Source organism: Varanus komodoensis, unplaced genomic scaffold (genome assembly GCF_004798865.1).
Source record: "Varanus komodoensis strain SLA01 unplaced genomic scaffold, ASM479886v1 scaffold15, whole genome shotgun sequence".
NCBI lineage: Eukaryota > Metazoa > Chordata > Lepidosauria > Squamata > Varanidae > Varanus > Varanus komodoensis.
In genome coordinates this window covers 18,188,641-18,213,991 of record NW_025335440.1, presented here as the reverse complement: position 1 = coordinate 18,213,991, position 25,351 = coordinate 18,188,641, and the positions used below count along the sequence as shown (strand labels likewise).

The window sequence follows — 25,351 nt, the reverse complement described above, 5'->3', positions numbered from 1 at the left end:
CTCTGTGTTACTCCTTACATGATTACAGCACACAAAGTTATAATTAAGGAACAACAGGCTTTAGATCCAAATGGAAGGCCAGGGCTCTTACTCATGATTGGCTGTCCTCTTGGTGGGTGCAGTAGCCAGATACATCAAACAAAAAACTTGCATGACACCAATCTTGCATATCTGTGGAGTTCTCACAAAGAGGTATCACCACCACAGAATAGAAGCCTCAATTCTGATGAAATTACAACTATCAGTAGTTCTCAACTCTTTGCAGCTTTAAAGTTTGCCACAATCATTTTAGGAGATGGAGAGATAGCTCTGCCAAGGTATTTATTCCATCAAATTATTTGCTGGCTTTCACAACATATCTAACAAAAAAATCTATCTTGTTTTTTCTAAGAAAAACCTGGCCAGCCCAGCCACAGGAAGTGAAATCAGTACTTTTCCGTTTCCTTGATTTGTTTCTGTGTAGTGTCTACAATCTTTAAAGCTTGTTATTTATTTTATCTATACCTGTATGTATAGGCCACCTATAACTGCTGAGGCCTTCCTAGGTGGCTTATCTTTTCTTCATCTCCATTTGCAATAGTTTGTGTCAAGACACACAAAATCTGAGTAAGACTCAAGTCTTTCTGCTTGCAACAGAGAAAACTAAAGTACATGCATCCACATCAAGTAGTTGGATGGGTAAAGCCCCCCCCCACCCCGAGGATCCCATCCAACAAGTAACAGTAAGCAGAAAAGAACAGCTTTACATGAAAAGGAACAAAAAAAAAAAAAAAAAGCAAAAATGCAGGTTAAAAATGGCAGGATATGTCTTTGAAGAACAGAACCCACACTATTTCTTCCATACATTAAATACTAGCTTTTAATGCAATTCATAAACAAGGGCTTGAGCATAGGCAGGGAAATATTTCAACAGCAGACTCCATTGTCATCACAATCTGCTTTCAAAAGTTTCTTCAGATTTCAGTAGTGTGACGCATGGCATGGAGCGGCTTGAGCCAGCCCAAACAAGGTAAACAAAATTAACCATGAATTGCTCTGGATCGTGGTGACTGGTATTACTAGACTGATAATTCTACCTTTGTTTCCAAGAATTATCCCAACTTCCCTGTGAATGGACAAGCTTTGGATTTCTTGCTTTTTCTCTTTATTCTTAAAATTAACTTGAAAAGGGTGACAAGGTCTTTGGGCTTTATTATTTCTTTACATTGTCATAAATAACGCATGACAACAGAATTCACATTCTACAATGGTATCTTCTTCCAATACAAGTAGATAATTGACATAAGCAGAGGATCTTTAGTATGTATGAATTAAAAAACAATTTCAAAGCATGGTAAATTAATCCAAGTTATGCGCCTGATATCTGCTGCTAGAGATATAGGAACTGTCAAAGTACCTTTATTTTGTAAATGGGTCTGGCTATAACTTAGGTTACAGTTAAGTATGTCAAGTCTCATAGAATCAATAGGATTTAAGGGGCCGCTCTTGACATATCAAACAGAGGTCCCACAAGTTAAATTCCATGCCACTTGCCGGCAGCATCTCAGCAGAACAACATAGGAGCATCAGTGTGTCCTCTGATATATCAGGTTGCCCAGACTGGCTGTCCTATGTCTTTGCTAACGAGGTACAAAATATGCAAGGTTTTACATTGCTGGCAATCAACGCCTTACCCTGGAACAAGGCTGACTGACAGAAGTGGCTGAAGCTTGTACTGCTGATCAGTTCTGTAATACATTCAGAATTTCAGAAAAAAATCTAGATCTAACATCCATATTTCCTTTCCCATTTATACAATACTCTATAATGCCTAATGCAAAATAAACTCAAGAACATTATGATCCACTCAGCAATGGAAAATTTCAATTGTACTAGATCAGAATTGAAAACACTAGGAAGCAGAGTTTCAGGTTCCACAGTAAGCACAGTGGGAACTGACTCTAGCATTCCAATAACATTTTTCTTAGGACACACTGCCTGCTTTTAGCACTGGTTTCCCCAGTTAAGAACAATGTTTTCCTTGGATTTGTTCCCAACATACTTATGTTGCCAACTTAAAAACACACAATGTAATGCAAACAACCTCAAATACAATTTGGTTAAAATTAAGCAAAACACAACTGAAAGAATAGCACAGTAAATATGCACAGAAACACTCCCTCACAAACCAATTAATAAATCCAAAGAAGGTACTCACTTTTTGATTTCACGGAGGAGCATTCGAATGAGGATGGCCTGTAAGGGCTCAATCATTAATCTCCTCCACATATCAAGTGCAAGCTGCCATGACAAAGAAACAGAAAAATCTTAGCCACAGGTAATTCAGTTAGCATTTATTTTAAATTTGCTCTGTCGGAAGAGCTGCAGTAGGATAGGGGTACTGAAAGTGTACAAAATAGAAAGGCAAGAGAGCAAGCCTACATATGTCCAAGGAATGTTTCAACGTGAAAGCACCTGGAATATTCCATACACTGTTATCAGATAGCCAGCAGGTAAGAGGAATGACAGATATGCTCTTTGCTTCTCAGTCCTCCTTTCCAATGATTCTCCTCTAGATGCCTTTGAGTGCACCTAATGGAGCAACAGGCAAAGGTGGTGAAGTTGGGACACTTCAGGATTCTGCAGATCCTCCATGCCTTGCCTCCACTCCTTGTCCCCTTCCCCCTAGTTTGCATTCTTAAGATCAGAATTCCAACCCTGGGGAAGGAATATGTTGCAGTACTTTTCACGATGGTTGTAAGGAGGAAAATACTCTTTTCTTAAAAAGTGCTTTAAGACAAACAGAACGCAAGGACTGTTAGTATCCAAAAGGGAAGAATAATTATTTACTTACATAAATAATTTCAGATTTCTATATTGCTCCACATCCAGACATATTTCAGAGTGTTAAATGGTATTTAGGGAAACTGCTTTTTAAAATGTACCTATATTGCAAACCTCATTAAATACTATGTTTAGTGGGAAATACTTCATTATATAGCTTGGTTCTCTAATCTAGGCTCCTCATTAGCAGTCTGAGACAAGCAACCATTGGGTTGATCTAGCAGCGATGAACATAGGTTCCACTGAAATTGAGACAGATTAGTCTACACTTAACTCTGATTTCAGTGAAAACTAAGTTCAACTAAGTGCATGTGGCTCTAACTCACTCTTTTAATGTGTTAAGTAAGCAGCATATTGTTCCTAGCCAACCTTGGTTATCCCATAGTTCAGAGAAAATATGAAACTGAGTTATTTCCAAGGATCGATGTGGCTCTCACACACTAGAACAGACAGAAATAGTTTGTGAGGTGAGACCTTGCTTTCTACTTAAGGAAATTAGATATGGAGGATGGAATTTAAGTGCACCTGATCCCACATGTGAGCCTTCTTGTATCAGTTTAAAAAATAAGCATATCAAGAAACCCTGAAAACTGAAGAGGTGACTTTAAACAATTGGGTATTGCACATCTCAGCCAATTCATTAAAATGAGCACCTCTGTCAAAGCCTTGAAGCACATGCTTGCTTTCTTTATCCACTAATCGCACTGCACTGCTGCAGGTTTCTATGGGTAAGGAGTAAACAAAAGTGTTCTTGGTTCACTAAGCCAATAAAACACTGAATGTCTTCCCATGAACACTTAGAGACATTTGGTATATTGGGACAATAAGATGAATATAGATTGGTAAAAAGAAGGAACTGTCTTACTTGAAAGTTAAAGAAAAACATGCATGCTATTTCTACCCCTTGAAAGTCTTTCTGGCGAATACCTACCTCACCGATCTCCATCAACGGTTCACTCATATCCACACCTCCATAACCATACTGAAGATCAGCTTCAGTTAATTTGTTCTTTTTAATAAACTGCGTATTGAGGTATCTGCAAAAACAAGGAATATTTTATACAAATATTTTCTGAGACAATTTTTTGTTATTAGAAATATGTCTTGACTTTTCAGAAAGCAAGCAGTATAACATGTACATTATCAAAATCATAGAGCTGTAAACGTGAGACAGAGAAGAATTGTTTGATATATGAATGCATATCAGGTTTGTAAACTTCTCCTCCCTTCCTTCTCTGGGACAAAGATCTGAAGCTCTTGTTTTCATTTCAAACTAACTGTATTTGTTATGTCTAAACCCAAATTATGCTCAGCCCTAGCTACAATTTAGGGTTATGGTGGGAAACATCCAGGCCTACTACACTGGCCTCAGATGGGGGCTGGTGGCCTACCTGTTGAGGAGGAAAGGGGGTCACTGGAGGCTGAACCAAGGACACCCAATTTGTTACACAAACCTCACTGTTGAACTCTATTCTCCCCACCCCAAAATTTCTGCAGAGCAACACAGAACACAATCTGTAACAAACCCTACTTATTGTACACAAGAAGGGGAGGGTGCAAAGGAATAAACACATTTCATACAAGCAAAGACAATTAAAGTCAGTGGCTGCAAGAAAGCTGAGCTAACATAATTGCAGACAATTAAGGTCATAGAACCAATGGAAAACAGGCTTGTGCTTTAAATGACTGCAGCACATCAATATATCTAGAGAATATAAAACAGAAAAAGTTATTTGTAGAAGAGCCTGCTTCTACAAAATGCAAATATAAGGAAGTGCGAGCAAGAAACCCATTTCACACTCAGGCAAGCTGAGGGCAGGCAGCAGTTTGAGTCAATATGACTGCAAGAGAGTTTGTTTCTCATGCTTTTTTTTTTTTAAGTGTGACCCAGCAAGCATTAAGCAGGAAGAATTTAGCCAGGAATGTGTGTTCTAAGGTATTGGTCTGAACTTCCAACAGGTAGGAAAGTATTCTGATAGAGATTTGGATGGGTGACTTAAATGTTGTAAACTGCTCTATGGATGGTATAGAAATGTAATAATAATAATCCTTAAAACCATAAATTCACACTATGACTGAGAAGCATTATGCAGCAAAATGCAATGGATTCCAAGCATGTTCTTCAATCAGACTGAGGTCTATCAAGGAAGGCCAATACTTGGTCTAAGTTTACCAACAATTCAACCTGCCAACAAACTTATCTGAAGTAACAACACAGAGAAAGCCAATTCTAGCAGAGTTCTCTTCTCCAACTCCGAAGGCAAAGGGAAGGGGTGGGAGAGAAAAAGAAAAACCCGTTTCATATTCTCTAATGCTTTCATGGGAGTAAGTCCTACTGAATGCAGTAAGACTTACCTCTAAGCAGACCTACAAATTACAAGTCACTAATCAATAAAATTATCTATTCTATTAAGATCTTGAGTTACTGCAGCACCATACATGGGAAAGAATTTATATGTATTTTCCATTTTCTATACTGAGTAGCTGAGACTCAAAGATGGAATCTTCCCACATCAATGACAATTTCTCACACATCTAAGAATTCATCAGTTTGGAGACACCACACTCCCTAGGCATAGCTGAAATACATTTTCACCCAAAATGGCAGCACAATCTTAAAAGTATTCTCCTAACCTATATTCCATAAGTTGTAGCCCCATAGAAAGGCTGCAAAAACATGTGCACATTGTAAGGCTAAACTAACAAAATGTACAAAACTGGACATCCAGATACTGACTTGACTCTATGCAGATCGAGTCAGCACCAGTGGAAAGGTGGGGGAATGGAATATAATTCCAGAGAGCCAAACCAGGAAATCTGGCATCTCCCCCTGCCAAATTGAATTCTCATATATTCCTATGATGTTATTCCTGAAACTATGTCCCCCTCCCACCCACAATGCAGCTCAGCTGCCTCAGATGGCAGCAGTTAAGTGCTGGCTGATTCTATCACATTCACAGACTGCCTGCTCAGACAGAGCTGTCTGAATGGGTAGGCAGGAAAAGGCGAACTGGCCCAGCCTACTTTAACTCTTTCGTTACCTATAGGTCCTTTTTACCCCGAGTCCTTTTGGCTACTTCCATTTTGGAAAGGACAAGGTTCCATTTGATAGGCTGCTTAACAGTGCTTCTTTAGCAAAAAGAAAAAGAACACTGTTTAAAAAACTTCCAGCAGTGCTAGCCCACTGTGTACAAAATAGTGCTACTGGTGCCAGACAGGAGCCCTTTCTAGTCTGGGTGGTGTAGCTGCAGCTTCAGTGAAAGCACAGGCAAAGGAGAGAACAGCTGGGGAAGGTTAGGTTAGGGAAGGTAAGAGAGAGGTGGCAAGAGGGAAGGATAGAGCGCCAGTTTGACATGTTGATCACCCCCAAGAGAACTGCCGCTGCTTAGCCTCCTCAGCATCCTCTGTTAAGAATGAAGAGGGTGAGCGTGGGTAGTTGAAGTGCCTGCTGCTCCTCATCCACCTTCTGTCTCCATAGCTTCTTATGCTGTGCCAAGAGACAGGTTCTGAAGGTTAGATGTGGGCAGGCCAGGGGAGGGGAAAGGCAAAAAAGCAGAGGTGCAGGCCAGGAGGAGGAGGAGGAGGAGGAAAGATGACTGATGATGGGCAATGAATGCCCCTGCCACTCACTCTGTCTTCCATCTCATTCTCTAAGTAGCCACATGGCCTTCCACCACGCAGGTCAGGTTCTAGTGTGAGCTACATGAGTGACTGACTGCACAGAGGCCCAGTGTGCACAGCCCCCACCCATTTTGAGGCAGACAATCAAGCAAGGCCTCTGCACAGCCAGACGCTTATGTGTTGACCCTGATTCAGCAAGAAAGCTCTGTGTGGCAAAGCAGCTGGGGTCACTCTTATCAGGCAACTGCATTACTGTTTCACACAACATATCTAGCTGCGGTTGACCCTTACAAGAACTCAGGACTGTAATCTTTGCTTTTATAGCAACCGAAGCCTGTTGTTGTTCTTCCATCCTAACATTTCATCCCATTTAGCAGCTTAAATTTAATTAATTAATTTCTGTTTAACAGCCATCATTAATCTGTTAAACAGGCATTACTAAAAAACCAGAATCCTAGGATGTTTATACCAGATCACATTTTCAAGTACATATTCACTAAAATATATATTCTGTATACTGGATCTTGCTCTTTGTAATCTTTTTATATGATTTTGTAAATGCAGGAGCAGTCTACACGTAGATGGTTGAATCCAGAATTAGTCATACTTAGAGCAGGCCAGCTGAAATCAACCCAATGCATATATACCACCCTTCCATTTCTAAAACTCTCATGGTATCTTATGAAATAACTTGAGCCCCATTTATTTCAATGGGTGTACTCCAAATACAACCAAGTCTGGATCCAACCACACAGTTAATTAAGTCAACTCACAAATTAAATAATGAGAGCAGTTACAAGCTTGTCACAGTTCAATCTCATCCAAAATAAATTTGAAAACCAAATTCTAACTTGTTCTAATCTTCCAATAGCTTCAGGCTAATTTAAATTTTTTTTGCTGGATTTCTTATAATTTTATGAAATTTTATCCAATTTACCTGTATAAACAGTTCATATAGTCTGCCCCTTGACTGTATTCATCCCAATATCTATGATACATTACCAGTACTTGTTCTTCAGAGTCCAAGACTCTCTATAAGAAAGAAAACACACGAAAAAATGGTTAATTCCACGATTCATGCATTAATAATTGTATATTAGAAATACTGAAGAACTCATAGCATAATAAATTTTGTTTTATGAACTCCAAAATATATTTTGAAATACATTATACTTATTTGGAAGCGTTTCCAGCCCAAGGGGCAGATCTCCCAGGGTCTGCATGCTAGCAGTGGGCATGCTCACACCTCAATGCAGCTGCAGCAAAGGAGGGCTAAGGCAGGGGTTATCCCATTCACAAAGACGCTAACCCCATTCACACTCCCTTCCTTGGCGGCCCACCTGATACATGCCAATCATCTAAGGACAGGGCATATTTCTATTCCACTGCAGCAGGATGAGTAGGGAGGTCACTAGAAGAGGCACTGGGAAAGCGAAGCAACCAACTGCTTCTCCAAGCCTGGCCTACTCCATGCCTCTTCTTCCCAAACTGAGGAACACTCAAGGGTACTGGGAGCAGCTTCCCTGCTCCCTTTTAACTTCGAAGAGTAGTTTCATGGGAAGCTTTTCCGGAAAAAAATGGGAAGGCCAAGCTGGTTGAATCTGGCCCACAGACAGAGATTTCCATTTTGAATTAAAGCAGCAGAACAGTTTAAACCATTATTGCAAAATCCAAAGTGATACAAAAATGCCCCTTTTATACACTTCTTGTACTCTCAATGGTTACCTTGTGCAAATGGCGTACATGATTTTCCAAAAAATTTTTTGTTTCCATATAAAGTCTCTCCCCCAGAGGTTCGGGATAGGCAACACACAAAGCATAAATGTCTCTGGTTCTGAAGTCAAGGCTTAAATGCATTTCAAAGTGTTCTTAACTCAAAATCTAATGAAATTTTCAAAAAATAATATTGGTTGCATTTCCTAGGCACACATTAACTGTGCTTCATCTGCTGGCACTACTTGTGCAGCTTTGGAGGGCCTTCCTCAACCTACAGAAAACGTACCACAAGAAACTATGAAGAAGAAATGGGGGCCTGAAAAGCACCAGTGTGTTCATGGAATGTCATACATAGTCCTTTCAACTGGCCCATTATTCTTTATTTCCTGTATAGTGGACTTGCAATTGGAAAGTGACATCTTTATTTACTATTGGAACAAAGCTATACATTTTTCTATTACTAAGGCTGCATGCCTAGATGCACATTTATGCCAAGCGAGCCCCAATAAATGCAATAGGACTTAACTCTGAATAAACATGCAGAGAATTCTGCAGCTAATCCAACATTTCATTATGCAAGTAGCAAAGGGATGGGCAGGTTGACCATTTAAATATTAGCACACAACTTCTGTCATCCCCCACCAATGGTTAGGGTTGACATGAACTGCAGCTGTGTGACATTTGGCGCTACACCCCCCCTCTCCTGAAGCAGATGCTAAGGTCAGAAAGGCCCTTCAGGCAACTATTGTATCCAAGACAATCAAGCAGTAGTGCCCTGCCCAGTATTAGATTTGTAAACACTGAGTTTCCAGAGAGGATATTCCTCATTATGTCCTTTTCCTTTGCATGCTTATCACTTGAGAAAAAGATAGCTGGCAAAGTGAAGCAGTCTTCTCCAGAGGAAAAAGTTATAGTCTAAACAATCCACAGTAGCAAAATGCCATATATGTAGAATAAATCCTGCTTCCTTTCATACCTTTCCTAGATGATGTGAGAAAGTTCTGCTGCAGGAAAAAAGTGAATAGCATCTGCAATTACAACCACTAATTCAATACATTCTGTCAATCTGCCCACACACCCTACAGCCACGCAAAAATAAAGGACTGAAACAAAAGTTTTCCAGAATCGTCTGTTTCATAGCTAACAAAAACTGTGAGAAATTAACATAATTATTTGGATATGCTGGTAGACTTTGAACTCCGCTACAGCAATTGTGTAGCCATGAAAGAATGCAAAACAATAATAAGGATAAAGAAGTTCAAGAGAAAGGACATTTCTTTACAAATGTAGTTCTGCCTACAAAAGGCATACCTAAAGCCAGTCTCTTCCACACTGTACAAGAGGTTGCATTTATGAGACACCATTCAGATCCTTGGATTTCATTTATATATTCCTATTTTCACAAAAACTTTACTTTGAGTAACAAGAAAAATGTTTTAGTCAAATTATTTGGAAAATGCCAAGGTGACCAACAAATTACCATCTACTGTGAACAGGAATCTGGCAATCAATACAGATAGCTCCACCAAGTTCAAATAAAGCCCAGTAAAGCTCCAGGCACCAGAACCTGTTGCATATACAATATGAGCTGGCACTCCAGCTCATATTGGAGAAGGGGAAGAGGATAAGGACAAGCCACCAGTCATCAAGACTTTAAATTGCAGCTTAGTGCTTTGGGCACTGAGTGTCTATCTACAAGTCAAAGTTCTGCTTCTTAAAATTCCCTGCAACTATACTTGAGGTGAGGCTTTTGACAGGTACTCAAACCTGATAGGAGAGACAGTTCAGTTGAATTTTGAATCCTGTTGGAATATTCTGCCTTCTAAGGCTGCACAATCTGACCTTGTTACCCAAATTCTGTTTCCTATTACTAGGTAACTCTGGATCTGTTTTAATTTCTTCTAGGCCTTAGATAACATTCTGTAGGCTCATAGCCAGGCTGAATATCCTTTTGGTGAAACACACAAAGCAAACTCCTCCACAGATGTTCTTGTTCCTGTGTTTAGAGCAGAACCTTCATTGGGTTTGCAGTTTATGAATTACTGGGTTTCAGATTCAAAAAAGCAACAAACAGGGTTCTCTTAAATGGTGGGATTATGGCAGTTGTGTAACAAAGGAGATTACAGGACAAGAAAAGTGATCCAGCAAACACAAGGAAGAAACAACTGCTCAAAGGAGGCAGGGGGAAAAAGAAAAATTTATAAATGTAAAAAAATAAAGAGAAAGCAGGCTAACAGAAATGTGTTAAAAAGTACCTGTACCAGGCGTCCTTTCCTATCACCTTGAACAAATAAATAAAAGCTTGGAAACACTTCATACCCTCACTAACTTTACAGAATGAGATCATAAAAGATGCAATTATTTCTAGCAACAAGCTTAAGTTATATCACACAGTGCTGTGAGGGGGCCAGTAATATCTGATTTCTGCCAGAGTTCAGCCAGGGCTTTGAAGGTCACAAGGTAATTGAAAGCAAGTCAACGCTTAAAAAGAGCAATAGAAGATCACATGATACTTTCAAGAAGACTTGTAACTATCCTGGGGCACAGTGTCCTAAGCATATTTACACTGCTTTCAGTCTCCAGATCCAAGTGTAGTAACTAGAAAATGAAGTCAGATCTGTTGCAAAGATCAAAACATTCTGGCACTGTCTGAACAAAGGAACAGCAGTTGTCAAGACAGGACAGTCCGTAAAATACAAGCAATACTCCTACTGGCAAGATTGCAGTGTGCCAGGCCCAGAATATGCATTACAGAGTAGGGTGCATTTTGGGTTTGAGAATGAAAGCTTGTTTCTCTCAGCCATTATGGGACCAACAAAGAATTGACTTTCTCCATTAATGGAGAATGTTCTGATGAGAACATCCAATCTACATTAAATGAACAGCTCCTGACAGATTCCATCTAGCTGATTAACATCTGGCAGTGGCATTTTGTTGCTTCTTTGAGGAGCATGAATCTCCTTGTCTGGGACCTAATGATCTTGTAGCAGTTAAAGCCATCCATTTGCATATACGGATGGGTTACATAGTTCATATTGCAAAGCAAACAGGGTTTTGTTGGAACTACTGCTCAGGAAATGATTGCCAGTATCTCCAAAAATACTGAAAACATGAAAGCCAAATCATTAACCTTTCTTCCAGAGTAAACCAGTATATATATTTTTTCTATATATTTTTTTAATTTATATCCTGCCTTTTTCCTACAAAGGGCTCAAGGCAGCTTACATTGCCTCCTCCATCATTTCATAGTCAAAACTCAGCATCTGAAAAATTAGAAATGTAACCTTATTGAATGTTCCCTGGCAAAGCCATACAATGGTCCAGAAAAGACTGAATATTGCACTTGGATTGCTGGCTTATTTGCTAGAAACTTTAGCTTGCTTACACTCAGGACTAACCTATATCTTCTTGCATCCATGAACCCATGTATTGAACTCAGTACAAAACAATATACTTTATAATTCCTTCATAGTTTATACCTGTTCAAGAGATCAGGTTAAACCTTGCTCCATCCTTTGCATACATTTCTGGATAATACAGTTTATATGAAACAGCAAGCCACTTTTGCAGAAATGGTTAAGAATGGGGATCACTGAAGACATTATTCCAGATGACCTTATATGGGATACATATTTGGGAAACATTATGCCTAATCAATTTCTACAAGATGTATAAGCATTCGAGCACTGAGCATCCACCTTCTACTGAAAGGATACGAGAAGCGGTCGTTCCATGTTGCTCTTTCAACATAATCCAACATAACAACAGCTTTAATGGTTGTAAGAAGCTTGTTCCATGTTTCATCAAAATCAACTACTCGTGGTTTCAAGGACATGGTGGGGCGTTAGTATCAATCTGAAAAAGAAAAAGTTCAAACATTAATTTCAGACTAAAGCAACCTTGGCTGTAAAATGAAATCATATTGTTCACTTCTGTTTCTTTGAAGACCTTTGCTTAATCTTAACTTGTAAAACTATGCCCTCTGAGCAACCAGCATAGTTAGAGGGTGATTTCTGCTTGTTCTCTTTGTAGTTTCTGCTATAGAAAGACCACTCTTTAGCACTCCCCTAGCAAAGTCTAATATTCCCCAGTTGGTGATTTGCCTTCAAATCCATTGCTGTCATATCGCAAATGCTGAATGTGAAAATGAATTAGAGACCACCCAAACAAGCATCCTGAATCAGAGAGAACACTATATGGAAAAATTCAGGTAAATTTCAAGTTGGTCAGACTTACTGAAGTAACTCAAGGAAGAATACAATATTGCATTAAGTCCAGAAAAAGTAATTGAATTGTTTCTATTTGTCTGGTAATTCATTGAATGGCTTTGAATTTTAAGGTGTTTAACAGATGTCAACACTGATGCTGACGAAACTGCATTCAAGTACGGAACAAACAACATAAAAATTGCTCTTACATAGGTTGCAATGCTGTTGTACAGCAATACTCTTAAGTAACCATGGCAGGCACCCACATTATTGGATGTGAGGGGCCAGTGCAGTGTAGCACAGTGTTCCACTGTAACAGGCATTATGTTGGAGGCAGCCAGACAAGTGTGTATTTGCTCCCTTCATCCTTGGAGTACACTCCCTACTTCTATCATAATGTTAGTTTTCAAACTCTGGTTAAACAGGAACTTTAGTTTTTTATGCATTGCTCAATTCAAACATTTATATCCTACTTTTCATAAAAGCTCAAGGTGACTTGGATAGCCTCAAGTGTGCTTGATGTGTATGAACAATCAAGAATTTCTTATTTCATTCTCATACATAATGGGTCTGTTCTGAGTATGACAAGTGACTACAGATCGGTAAGATCAGCAAGCGAATACTTCTGAATAAATTGACTATAAAATTTTACTTTTAAGCAACCGTGCATGAACCGATCCTTAATTCTTTTACCCAGATCCCTTTCACTTACAAGAACTGCCTTGCTTAATAGAGCAAAATTAGAAATGAGGGACATCTATAAAAATATATGTGACTGGCAAAAAAGAAATATACATAGGATTATGTTTAAATGTTCCAGCTTTTTCCTCCAGCAGTGGGAAAAACTGATTTCAAACGGGGAACTGACAGCCAAAACAGAGCATTGTCGGGACATATAGTTGCTGCAGATTCTAAAAAAGTATTTATGATTTAAAACTTAGCATTACAATGGACGTTAAAGCCTCTACCTGTATAGCCTAAATTTATATCTTGCTTGTGGTCTTCCAGGAGCGGTTTGTTTTTCCTGTCAGGAATACAGATTGTGGCCATTTAAATTAAAATATCTGTGCCAATCTGATCAAGTTTTTTAATCACAATTGCTCACTTGCAATTGGGAACAAGGATCTGTGGTTATATTTCCACTTTACAGCATGCAGCAGCCAGAGTGTTCATAGTTTACAGTATGTTTTACTTTGTGATTATAGAGCAGTCTTCTCCAACCTAGTGGCCTTCAGAGGCATTTGGACTACAACTTCTGGAAGTTGCAGAAGTTACTCTTCCCATCCAGCAGGGCCATTGACCGGAAATTCTGGGTGTTGCAGTTCAAACATGTTTGGAAGGCTCAAGGTTGGGGATGACTGCCCCAGAGTAAGTAGAAGTGATACCACTATATCTATGATATGATACAAGAAAAAAGATAGCTTTAGTTCACATTTGCAAATGATTCCACAGATTTGGAGGCTTTGGAAAAGTAATCAAGGGAGGTTAGCTAATTTTTTTTTTTGAAGCAACAAGAATATAGCCCTTAGTTACAGTATGCTCACCTTTGTGGTGGTATACAAATAGCTGGTAAACATTACAGTCAGTGACAAGAAAGCATTCAATGTGGAAAAGAGGCTCTATATTTCATAGCTTATTTTAACATAATTTTCAGTTCGTTGCAGGCAAGTTAAGAAATTCTAATGGGAAAACTTAATTCTAATGGCAAGGCATTAGACATTTTTCTTAATGCATTTAGAATCCAAAGAATCCAATTTCATTGACAACAAAAGCTGGCATGAGATCACCTTGACTTACTGAGATAACAAAGTCATGTATGCTCTTTCAAAGGTTTTGTTACCAATTATATTTCTCATTCTCAGGATTCTAAAAATAGAATCACAGTATCTTTACTGAAATACAACAGCAGAGTACAGAGAAACACTGAACATTAACTTTCCTGTATACTGTGGGGTTCATTACACACACTTCTCATTCTTAGCTTGACTTGCATCCTTGAACCTCTGAACCTTTTCTTCCCATTTTGGAACTTGCAAGGTTCAGAGCCAGTTTGAATGCAACACTGTCAAATGTTTTCATTCTCTCTCTCTCTCTTACACACACGTATTTAGCTACCTCTGCTTTAAGTCCCACGGATTCCATAGGAGGGGCTACAACTTAGAGAGAAAGCACCTACTTTACATGGAAAAGGTTCTAAGTTACCTAACCCCTGGCATCTTACAGGAAGTCCTGGAGAGCCACTGCTGCCAGTCAGTGCCAACAACGCCCAGGTAGACCAATGGCCTGACTCAGTATAACGGCCTAATTTCTTATGCTGCTGATTAAGTCGACGGCGTGACTAACTTAGTCGGCATCCCACCCATCCTATTCTGAACACACAGCAGCGCTATCTCTGCATATACGCACGCATACACAAAAAGGAAAGAACCGCACGAGGAGCTCAGCAAAGGCTGGCCCTCGGGGAGGCCCACATCATGACACGCCGGCAGCGGCACCACTATTCCTTTTTCTAGACATGGTGAAGAAGAAAGCCGAAGGGAAGGGAAGCGAAAAGGGGGAAAACAGGAATTTCTGGTCCCCCCTCCCGCCGGACCAGAGAGTGAGGAGGAGCGGGGAGGGGAAAAGGAAAAGCGGAGGGGCAACGAGGGCCCCTTTCTGTCCACGGAGGTTACCTGGCAACAGGAGAGGCCCGGGTCCGCGTCGTCTCCCCGCCCCCTCCCCACAGCGAGTCTCTCGCACAGGCTGCGGCGGCTGCCCCACTGCTGTCCTCTTCACAGGGCTGCCATTACCCAGCCGCCACGGCTGCCCGTTGAGCCCCGCCCCCTGGCTTCCCAGGAGCCCGGCGCGGCCAGGAAGGGAGGAGGACGCGACCATTTTACCTGCGCCTCTTGGCAAGTCCTCCCTGCGTTCTGAAGCTCAGGGGCGATTACTGGCCTCCACTTCTCGCCCCATGATTTCCCCAACCAGATGTCAAGCTCCGAATGAAGAGTGACGCCCGAAAGCTCATACCCCCATCTTGGGTCTCCTCTCTCTCTCACTGGACACAACTACAGAGAGAGTTGGTACAGCCCGAACGACGGAAAGCGCCGAGGGCCTAGATACCTCCTCACTTCCGTCCCTCTGAAAATGAGGCTTGCCCTCAGCGAGGCTTGCTTTAGCGCAGAGGATAAGGAGGCCCAGAGTGCGCATGTGTACAGCGCTCGCTCTCATTTGTCTAAGGATCTTAATCTGCCTACTGTCTTTTCAGGGCCAGGTGTTGCTCATCACCTTTCTATCATTTTCGTGGAGGGAACAGGTTAGAATTGGTTACGATAATCATAATACTAAATTTTCTCTAGGGATGGTAATTGAAATTCCAGCATGGTTGGCTCTACTCTTGTTAATCGGTTCTCAAGCAAGTCACTGCAGGAGAGGCTATGCTGAAGATTAAGCATCTATAGATTTGTTTTTCTTTTAAAGGAAAGTATGCGGATCTGCGCTTTCTCAGAAACCTGTTGACTCCTGGGTAAGAAGCTGTTCTGCAAATACGGATGGTGAACTGTCCTAATTGTTTCTTCATATGTGTATGTGGTATTGTATGGAAACGAAAGGTTTTTCCAGGACCGAGTCATTTCCTCAAAATCCTAGTGCTTTGCTTTTGTTTCCTCCAGTGCACTTATTCTAATCTTGTCTGTCTTTCCAGTATAGCATGGATGGAATGGATATTGGGGTCCTCAGCATCACTTTCATCAAATATTCAGCTGTAGAATTTTCTCTACTGTGGAAAAGACTCAGTCTGATAATTTTGGGTCTAAAATGTTTTTTATCCATTGGCTGTTAGTGACTAGGGATATCTTAAAATGAAGTTTCATTCTTTGTAGTTTTATATTTTAACATTTTATTTTTTGCTAGTATGAAGATCTTTGGAGTGGGTAGAATTCATAGAAAACCTATTACTATTTTAATATTCATATACCACTCCATTTGCATAGGCTGTGGGCAGTTTACAAGAAATTAAGATTAACAATGATTATAATTGACTAAGACAAATATGTTAAATTAATATGAGAACTAATCTGGGAAGGCCTATTGGAAGAGATACATCTTTAACTCATTCTTAAAGTGGAAATTTAGGAAATCAGGTGCATAGAAGTTCTCTAAATAAGTAAATATCATCTGGCAGACCTTTCCACATTTTAGGGGCAACCATTGAAAAAATCCTCTAGCTAGTTGACATTAATCTTACACAAGCAGACTTCAGAAGGTTATCCCCAGAGGACCTTAGCTGGCAAGGTTAAATGTCTGGGCAAGGACCCAAAATATTTAAACAAACATCCAGACAAGCCGCATCCATCTGAGTGCAAAGGATTGTTGCAACATCTTTAGGCTACAAATCTTACGTGCAAGTAATTGCCGTTGAATTTCTGAGGATGGGGCTATGCTTTCAAGGTTCACAGCTCTGCTGGATGTAAGTGAGCTTTCAGATGAACCTTTTAATGTATAATTTATTTATTTAGAATTTTTGTATGCTGCCCCATTTGCCTGAGCCTTGGGATGGCTTACATACAATAAACACAATACAAATAGTGCACATAAAATCCAGATTCACTGTGGCTGCAAATTAAAAAACTATAGATGACTTTAAAATTGTTAAAACTTTGTTTAAATAAAACAATATTTATAGTAGCAGCCAGTGTTCATAATTATAAATTTATGGGGTATCCAAATAATATGGTTAAGCTTTAGCTATCAGTCTGCAGGGTTTCTTGTTTGAAACAGGAAAATCCATTTAATTGGGAAGATCTGGATCAGAAGTACAGTGCTCCAAAGGTGTGGATGATCCCTAATGGTTTACTTCTGTAGGCTTGGAGGATGGGTTAGACATTGGTAATGACTTTCTTGCCCTTCACTTCTCTTTTCTGCTGTTCTTCTGTTTATTCCTGTTTACACTGGCTGTTGTGAATAGGCACTCATGTCTTTTGTACACCTGCATGAACATTTTTTTTCTTTAAAAAACTTCCAAAAACTTGAAGTGAGCCATTTTAAAACTTGCTGTATGTCTTACCTTCACTTAACTTGATTTTTCCAGTTCAGAGTACAGGGAATGTTTTTCTATGTATTCATGGAAGTGTGTAATCCACTTGCAAAACTTTCTTTAAAAATCCTTTTACATTGCTGCTGGACATTATGTGACTTTTGGCATTTAGTGAAATGCAGTCTTGCATTTGGCTTCTCATAGATAATGGTTAATGTAATGCTTTCTTTCTGAAAATGAGAATATGGTGTTAGAGCAGACACAGGAATTTCTCTATGTTGGAACCATTTTTCAAGAAATAGTTGTGCTATCCTCAAGTGAAAGAGCAGTTTAAAATGTTCCAGTGATATCCCTCTCTATAGGTCGGACAGGGGCTGAAGAAATTGGCAACATTTGGTGTTTTGAAATTCTGCAATTCCTCTGTAATTTTTCTTAAAGGTGCAGATGCACAAAAACCTTAGTATATTTAGGGGTGAGACTACTGAAGAGGTGGGAGAGGAGAGAGGTTGGGACAAGTATAGAAGTCAGAGTGCCTTCAGTCATGATCTGCTGATTGGTGTGGATACATTGGATTTCTTCACAATGAAACCTATAACACTAACAAATTGTGTGGCTTACATTTCAAAAGTAAATGAAAAGTAATGAAAAAAATGTGAAAGATGACTCATGCTTGGATGCAGCTTCTGAAAGAAAAAGCAGCTATCTAGAGGCCATTCTCACTTAACAACTTAAATTTCACAGAGAGAGCTTTCTTGTCTCTAATTATCCAACCAAATGTAAAATTCTGTTTAGTAGCAGCTAAGAAAAAAACGAGCATTTATCTAGCTGGGCATAACCAGATGTTAAGGAAGAGTGAGCTCTTACTTTAATTGTTGAATAAAAGACATAATTGCAGCAGGTTGGGATAACTTCATATTTTATGAAGTGGACTCTAATCCACAAAAGTATCTGCTAGAATAAATGCTTACCTTTGAGTTCTTGGATGACAAAGGCAAGATATAATGTAATAACAAAAACATATTAAAGATGCCACAAAGCTGGTTTTTTTTTTTTTGCAACAGATGAGTAACAAGAAAGTTCTGAAAATTCTTACAGGTTTGCCATACTTGATTGAAGAAAAAGTACACCTCTTAAATTTTCTTCTTACACGACTACTAAATATAAGTGTGCATCTGGTAGCCCTAGTTATCTGTATTTCAGAATTTATATTCTAATCATGCAATCCTATACCCATTTACCTGGGAATAATCCACATCCCCTGTTCGGACACCAAATTAAACCATCTCCTTAGATGGCTGTCTAGTTGCATCCTGAACATCTCTAGTGACTTCCCGTCTTGACTTCTGTAACGCGCTCTACGTGGGGCTACCCTTGAAGACCGTCCGGATACTTCAATTGGTTCAGAATAGAGCTGCCAGGCTGCTGACGGGGACTGGACGTTATGTTCACATGACTCCAGTTCTCCATCAGCTTCACTGGCTTCCCATTGAAGCCCGGGCCCAATTCAAGGTGTTGGTGATGACCTACAAAGCCCTAAACGGCTTGGGTCCTGGTTACCTGAAGGAGTGCTTACATCCATATATGCCCAGCCGCCCCCTGAGATCGGCGGGAGAGGCCCTTCTCCGGGAACCCTCCGTGAAAGAAATTAGGAGGGTGGGTACTCGGAGGAGGGCTTTCTCTGCGGTGGCGCCTAAGTTATGGAATGCGCTCCCCAGAGAGGTCCGCCTGGTGCCGTCATTATTTGTTTTTCGGCACCAGGCAAAGACCTTTTTATTTAAGCGGCATTTTAAATGTTAATATTATTGAATTTTATCTGGCCAGGGCGGCTTATTTTATATTGTATTTTTGTATTTTATTCTAATGTTTTTATTTTTTAATTTAAGATTATAATTCTTTTAATTTATTGTTGTAAGCCGCCCCGAGGCTTCGGCGAATGGGGCGGCATAAAAATGTTTTAATAAATAGATAGATAGATAGATAGATAGAGTGGGAGATGTCACAAACTCTGTAGGTAATTGGGTCCATTGTTGTACTGTTCTAACAGTTGGGAAATTTTTCCTGATATCTAGCTGGAATTTGGCTTTCTGTAACTTGAACCTGTTATTCTGTGTCTTGCATACTGGGCTGATTGAGAAGAAAACCTGTTCTTCCTCTTTGGGACAGCCTTTCAAGTACTTTGAAGTACTTCCATATTTCTTCTCAGTCTTCTCATCTCAAGGCTAAACATGCCAAGTTCCTTCAATCTCTCCTCACAGGGCTTTGCTTCCTGTCCCTGGATCGTCCTTGTGGCCCTCCTCTGAACCCTTTCCAGCTTGCCTGCATCTTTCTTAAACTGTGGTGCCCAGAACTGGACACAGTACTCCAGATAAGGCCTAACCCCAGTGCTGAGTAAAAAGATAACTAGTACTTTGGAAGTGATGCTTCTGTTAATGCTGCCTAAAATAGCATTTGCCCTTTTTGCAGCCACTTTGCAAGCTTAATGAGTCAATAATGTAATCTGCAACAATTCCAAGATCTTTTTCACTTGCAGTATTGGTGAGCCAAGTATTCCCCATCTTGTAACAATGCATTTAGTTTCTTTTTTCTAGGTGCAGGACTTGGCATTTGTCCCTACTGAATTTAATTCTGTTGTTTTTAGCCCAGAGCTCCAACCTATCAAGATCACCCTGGATCTTATTTCTGTCTTCAAGGGTATTAGCTATGATGCTACCAGGATACTGTACATACTGGCAAAACTTGTCTTCTCCTCTCCCCAGCCCCCAAAACCTGTCTTTGAGATCACACCTGTCACCTTGCAAGTGCAGGCAACACATTTTTTTCCATACCAGCTGAGAGGGCAGGGGAGGGTGTTCTAAGTTTGCAGCCTCAGCTTCAACCACATGTTTTTTGGCGCCAGGCTAAGACCTTTTTATTTAAAACTTAATTGTTAAATTATTGCATTAATTAGGATTTTAAAATTTTTAGCCGAGAATGCACCGGGGGTTTTTAAATTTTTTTGTTATATTATTATTATGTATGTTTTTATGTATTCTTTGTGAGCCATCCCGAGGCTTTGTTGTGATGGGGGTGGCATAGAAATGTTTTAAATAAATAAATAAGTTTCTGAGGTTGAAGCTGCGTTCTGAATTATCCTATGGCTGGCTAAACTCTGTCTAGTTGCCATAGGATTGTATTGCCCCTTATTCAAATATGCTTATATCCCACCTGTTTCTTTCAAACAACTTCCCTTCCTGCTCTTAATCTTATGCCCACAGCAACAACCCTGTGAGGTAGGTTGGGCTGAGAGTCTGTGACTGGCTCAAGGCCACCCAGTTGGCTCCATGGCTTGAGTGGAGAATTAATGACGAAAGCTATTTCCCTTACAATTGTGAAAATTTGCAAGTTTTAGAAATGACACTTACGGACATCAAAAATGGAGGCTGACTTGCAACCATTATGGACAGTAAGATTTTAACTCAGATACAGTTCTTTGCCTCTTAACATATGACTAATTATAATTTTGAATAGCTTTACTAATATTGATCCCATAATAATGCTGTGTTATTCAGTATTCATTTCCAAATGCTTAGTTTCCAAGTATTTGGTTATTAATATTGATTTCTTTACAATTTCAGGTTTGCAATTAAATGAATGGTTTAATGAGTAGCTTCTCAGATCAAATAAAATCAAGCATGTTAATCACAGAGCAGATCAGCTATACAGTGACAATAGCATTCTAATTTGTGAAATTTCCAAAATTAAAAGGACCAGGAAACTTCAAAGTCCAATGAGATTGCAAATGAAACTGAATGATCTGACTTATGATATGGTTATGTAAGTGGTTCAAGATGCATGGTACCTTTGAAATACACTTTCTCAGACTTAATTCTGGTCTGAGACTTGAGTCAAATCTAGCAGCAGTCCTGTAGCAGTAGTTTTGCAGAGATTTCATCATCGGTGCACATTTTGCATGGGTATGAGAACAGGGAGCAGCTAGCGCTATCAATGCGCTTAGTAAGTCCTGAAAATAATGCCAGTAGGTTTTACTGCAAATAAACAATTGAAGTGTCTTTTTTGTGATGGAAGTGAAGAGATATTGGGACACTGAGCTATCAAGTGAAAAGTTGTGACGTGTACGGTTACCCTTTTCACCCATAAAATAATCAACCACATTGAGTCTCTAGGGAGACAAGCCAGCAACTCAAAATGTTTTAGAATTCAGTCACTGTTTCAGCTTGAATGTTTTCTCCAAAGCTGCAAGTTTCTTCACTTCAAGAAAATAAAGTCACGAAGCTGCATCACCCATGAATGTTGGATTGGCAATCCAAGCCCCTACAACAGCTGCTTCTTATATATAAACCAGGTGAGAAAGGGTGCTTAGCATGTCATCCACAAATCATGGATGGTTTTAGGGTTGTAGATGAATTGACAACCACTCCTGTAATCCACCCTTGTTTTTGCAAATAAGGGCAAGCTAGGGCGTACTCTGAATATTCAGAATTGTGACTGCTACTGCAGCAAGGTGGCCTATGGACAAATTCCTCCAAGATAGCTTATGTGTGAAAGAGGATGGAAGAAAATACGTTCTAGAAGATGTCTCTGGCCATTATCTTAACTTTAATGAGAGCTAGTCTTAACAAAAAGAAGGGCATTTGGCCCCTACTCATCTTACAAAGCCAGGTTTTCCCAGTCTGGTGCCTTCTAGATATGTTGGATTCAAAGGCCAACAGTGTCCAGTGACCTGCACATCTAGAGGGCATCAGGTTGGGTGCCCTCTAGAGTTGCAGGTCACTGGACACTGTTGCCCTCTAGACAACTGATTTCAGCTGTCCTGTTGTCTAGGCTCAAGGTCTATGACCACAAAATCACTGAGCTGGATTAGACCCTATGAGGTTATTTAGATTATAGCAATCCTTCAAATGTACATAATATAGAACATATAGAACAGAAGTTACTGATGACACACCTGCTTCCAAATTGGTTTATCTGAATGAAAATTACAAAGTGGATCTCAAAGAATTTGGTACCTATGGCATAAGCAAATTAAACATAATTGTGTTCATTCCTACTCTTGTTATCCATTCTCAAAGTTGGATTCATCTGTATATTCTATATGACTGTTTGCTGTCACTATTGCTAAATTTCATTACTGCTTTGTGTGAAGTTAGAATATACAGAGTGGGCCAAAAGGTAGGTATAGAGTACAGTAGGTATACAGTCAGGGAGGGCCTCACACAGTGGGCAAACTGAAGGAGTTCATCTCACAAGTATTTCTTCACATTGGTGCTAAGTGGAATTTGTGTCACATTGTTGGGGATGGGTTCCAGGAATGTTGCAACATTGATGGGAGGGCATTTCGAGCACCCAAGAGACTAAGTAGGACCCAATCAGTACTGTATACCTACTTTTGGTCTACCTTGTATATCTGAAGAGCTGCCTTTGCAAATGCAATTATGTGCAACATTTTATTTAAAAGAATTTTATGCCACCTTTAAAGGTATCAGGGTAACTTACTTTATATTGCTTTTTAACCTTTTTTGTATCAGTATAAAATAACTTGTATTGTTGCACTTTAGCTATATTTTATTGTACAAACATTTAGCATACTATTTTGTAAGCTGCCCAGAGAACATGTTTCATGCCCACCTATGAATACTTTTTAAATAATGAATACACAAAACAAAATGAAGAACTGATCTACAGCATACAAATAAGCAGAGTATACTTAATACTGTTACAAGTAGTTCACATTGTGCTGGAATGCTTGGAAAAATAAAAGTTTGTTTGCCTGATGCTGGAATCAGAGTTTCTTTTTCCACCATGGATTTTATATTACTATTTATTTCTTTTAAAAATGTATACAACAATTCTTAATTGGCTCTCAATATATTCTATTCCATTTTTCTTAGGTCTTCACACATTTGGCATTTTCTATTAAACCATTTAACAGTGCAATCCTTCATATGCCCTATCATTCTCAGAAACAAGCACTGTTGAGTTATCTGAGATGTGCAGCCTGTGATGGCCCACTCTGCACTGCAAAGATGACATTCCCAAAAAAGTGTGCCTTCAGGGATGAGCAACTTGTGGCTCTTCAAATGTTTTGACCTGTAACTCCCATCATCCTTCACCACTCTCTATACTAGAAAGGGCCGCTTTGAGTTGCGATCTTCCAGAAGTTCTGACCTTCAAGTTGCCCACTGGCCCCACCGCTACCATAAACAAAATAAAAGCGTTACCCAGGCCTAAGTACTTTACGAGGTAAAGCCCCTGCTTTGCATGCAGGTCCCGAGTGCGATTCTTGCCTTCGCCAGATAGCGCTAAGAATTCATTCTGCCTGAAAGCCTGAGACGCGCGGCTGCCAGTCGCTGTTGACAATCCTAGATCGACTATGGTGCCAAGGGCGTTGTTCCTAGAGGAATTATTCCTAGAAGAATCACGCCCTAACTTTAGTTCAGGCTTCTCCAAGCTGGCGCCCTCCAGACGCTTTGGACTTCAAGTCGCATCAGCCGCAGCCAGCTACGGCCGTCGCTCCAGCATGGTGTGAGGTGTGCGGAAAAACACGGGGGGCTCAGTTTGGCGAAGGAGCTCCAGGACGGAGCGGGGGCCATCGGCTCAAGAGCTCCCTCCGCCTCACCCCCCATAAGGCTTCTGCGTGGCGCGTGTGGGCTCGTGAGCTGCCCGAGAGAACCGACCGCGCCGGTAGCCTCGCTCTTTCCCGCCCCGTTCATCCAATCAGCAGGCCGAGAGGCCGCGGCGGCGGTTGGCGCGAGTTCTAGCCGTTGGGCCCTGTCAGCAACCAATGGGCGCTGGCCTGGACGGGTGGGGGCTGAGGCCGGCCCAGGCCGGGCTTGGCCCCGCCTTTCGCTCCCCCACTCTCTCCCCCTCCCCCTCCGGCTCAGGTGAGCGGAGCAGAGCGCGGCGCCAGGCGCCATTTCCTCAGCACCCCCCGCGGTGACGGCGCGGCGGCATCAGCGCTGACGTGGGGGCGACGCGCGGCCTCGCCCGGCCCAATCCCTCCTCCCCCACCTACTTTCCCCTGTGACGGGGGCGCCACGTACTCGGGTGAGTCGCAGGAGGGGGCGGGGACAAGATGAGTGCGCAAGCCGGCCTGACCCTTTGGAGGGAGCCTGGATGGGTCTCGGGGCGGGGGGCGGGAAGGAAGAAGCCGCGCGAGGAGGAGCGGGACGGGGCGCCGGAGAGCGAGGAGGCGGCGGCGGCGGGTGGGGACGCAGCTTTTGCGGAGGGGCTGATGAGCGGGTGGTCGCTGCCGCCGCCCATGCCTGGCATTGTCTCAAGACAAGAAAAGGATGTGCGCAGAGAGGCCGAAAAGAAACAGGCCTTACTCGCAGCCCCGGAGCCTGCCAGTTTCTCTGCCCTGTGGGAAGTTGATAGGGGCGCGTGTGCTTCTGCGCATGTGCAGAGTGGTGCTTCTTGGACGGGGGGGTTGTGTGGCGCAACCTTTTGAAGCTTTTAGAAGCTGCAACTTGTGGGCAGCTTTTAAGAAAAATAAAGTAACACAAATTACATTGCACCACGTGTTTACTCGAGTAAGATCCGTTCTGTTTATTGGGGCTCACTGCCAGCTAAAAAGGCATACGATAAGTAGGCTTTACAGAGCTCTGTTTAGTAGTGAGGAATTGCCACTCTGCTCATTTGGACTTATTCTCAGGATTGTAGCCAGTCGGAATAAATTTTAAATCTTTTCTCAGATGAAAGCTGTATTGAGTTAAAGGTAACTGGCTCTCCAGTAAGCATGTTTAGGGTCTAATGATAAGCTTTAAACGACTCTTCTCTTTTAGACTACTAATGTTTTAATTGTGCTTTATGAAGAGGTCTCCTCTTTGGTGCTTGTCATGCAGCTTCTCAGGGTAGATGTAAAGAAAAGATGGAAGAAGTTCTCATTATCTAAAACAAATACAATTGTACAAAAGCAACGTATTAGTGGTGCAAAATTTAGATTCACAAGAGAGTGAAATAATAACACTAG

At 40.9% G+C, this 25,351-nt stretch overlaps 2 protein-coding genes across 8 annotated transcripts in view; one reads left to right on the top strand and one right to left on the bottom strand.

The window, feature by feature from the left end:
- Window positions 1–15,440, bottom strand: part of CUL2 (cullin 2) — a 39,057-nt gene extending 23,617 nt beyond the window's left edge. For 2 of the 6 annotated variants that reach the window (XM_044424751.1, XM_044424750.1), the window contains exons 1-7: window positions 15,248–15,440; window positions 11,877–12,015; window positions 8,170–8,272; window positions 7,382–7,476; window positions 3,755–3,860; window positions 2,198–2,280; window positions 1,674–1,727 (exon numbers count right to left, since the gene is read on the bottom strand). In XM_044424751.1, the coding sequence (XP_044280686.1) occupies window positions 1,674–1,727; window positions 2,198–2,280; window positions 3,755–3,860; window positions 7,382–7,476; window positions 8,170–8,272; window positions 11,877–11,995 (560 nt within the window). In that variant the 5' untranslated portion in view covers window positions 11,996–12,015; window positions 15,248–15,440. Of the gene's footprint in view, window positions 1–1,673; window positions 1,728–2,197; window positions 2,281–3,754; window positions 3,861–7,381; window positions 7,477–8,169; window positions 8,273–11,876; window positions 12,016–15,040; window positions 15,181–15,247 lie in introns of those variants that run through there. The other 4 variants (XM_044424748.1, XM_044424745.1, XM_044424747.1 and 1 more) reach the window with 4 other exon arrangements.
- An 8,761-nt stretch (window positions 15,441–24,201) lies between these two features.
- Window positions 24,202–25,351, top strand: part of CREM (cAMP responsive element modulator) — a 40,719-nt gene continuing 39,569 nt past the window's right edge. Inside the window, exon 1 of one of the 2 annotated variants that reach the window (XM_044424593.1) lies at window positions 24,202–24,426. The gene's annotated coding sequence lies outside the window, so the exon portion shown is untranslated. The remainder of the gene's footprint in view (window positions 24,427–25,351) is intronic. The other variant, XM_044424592.1, reaches the window with a different exon arrangement.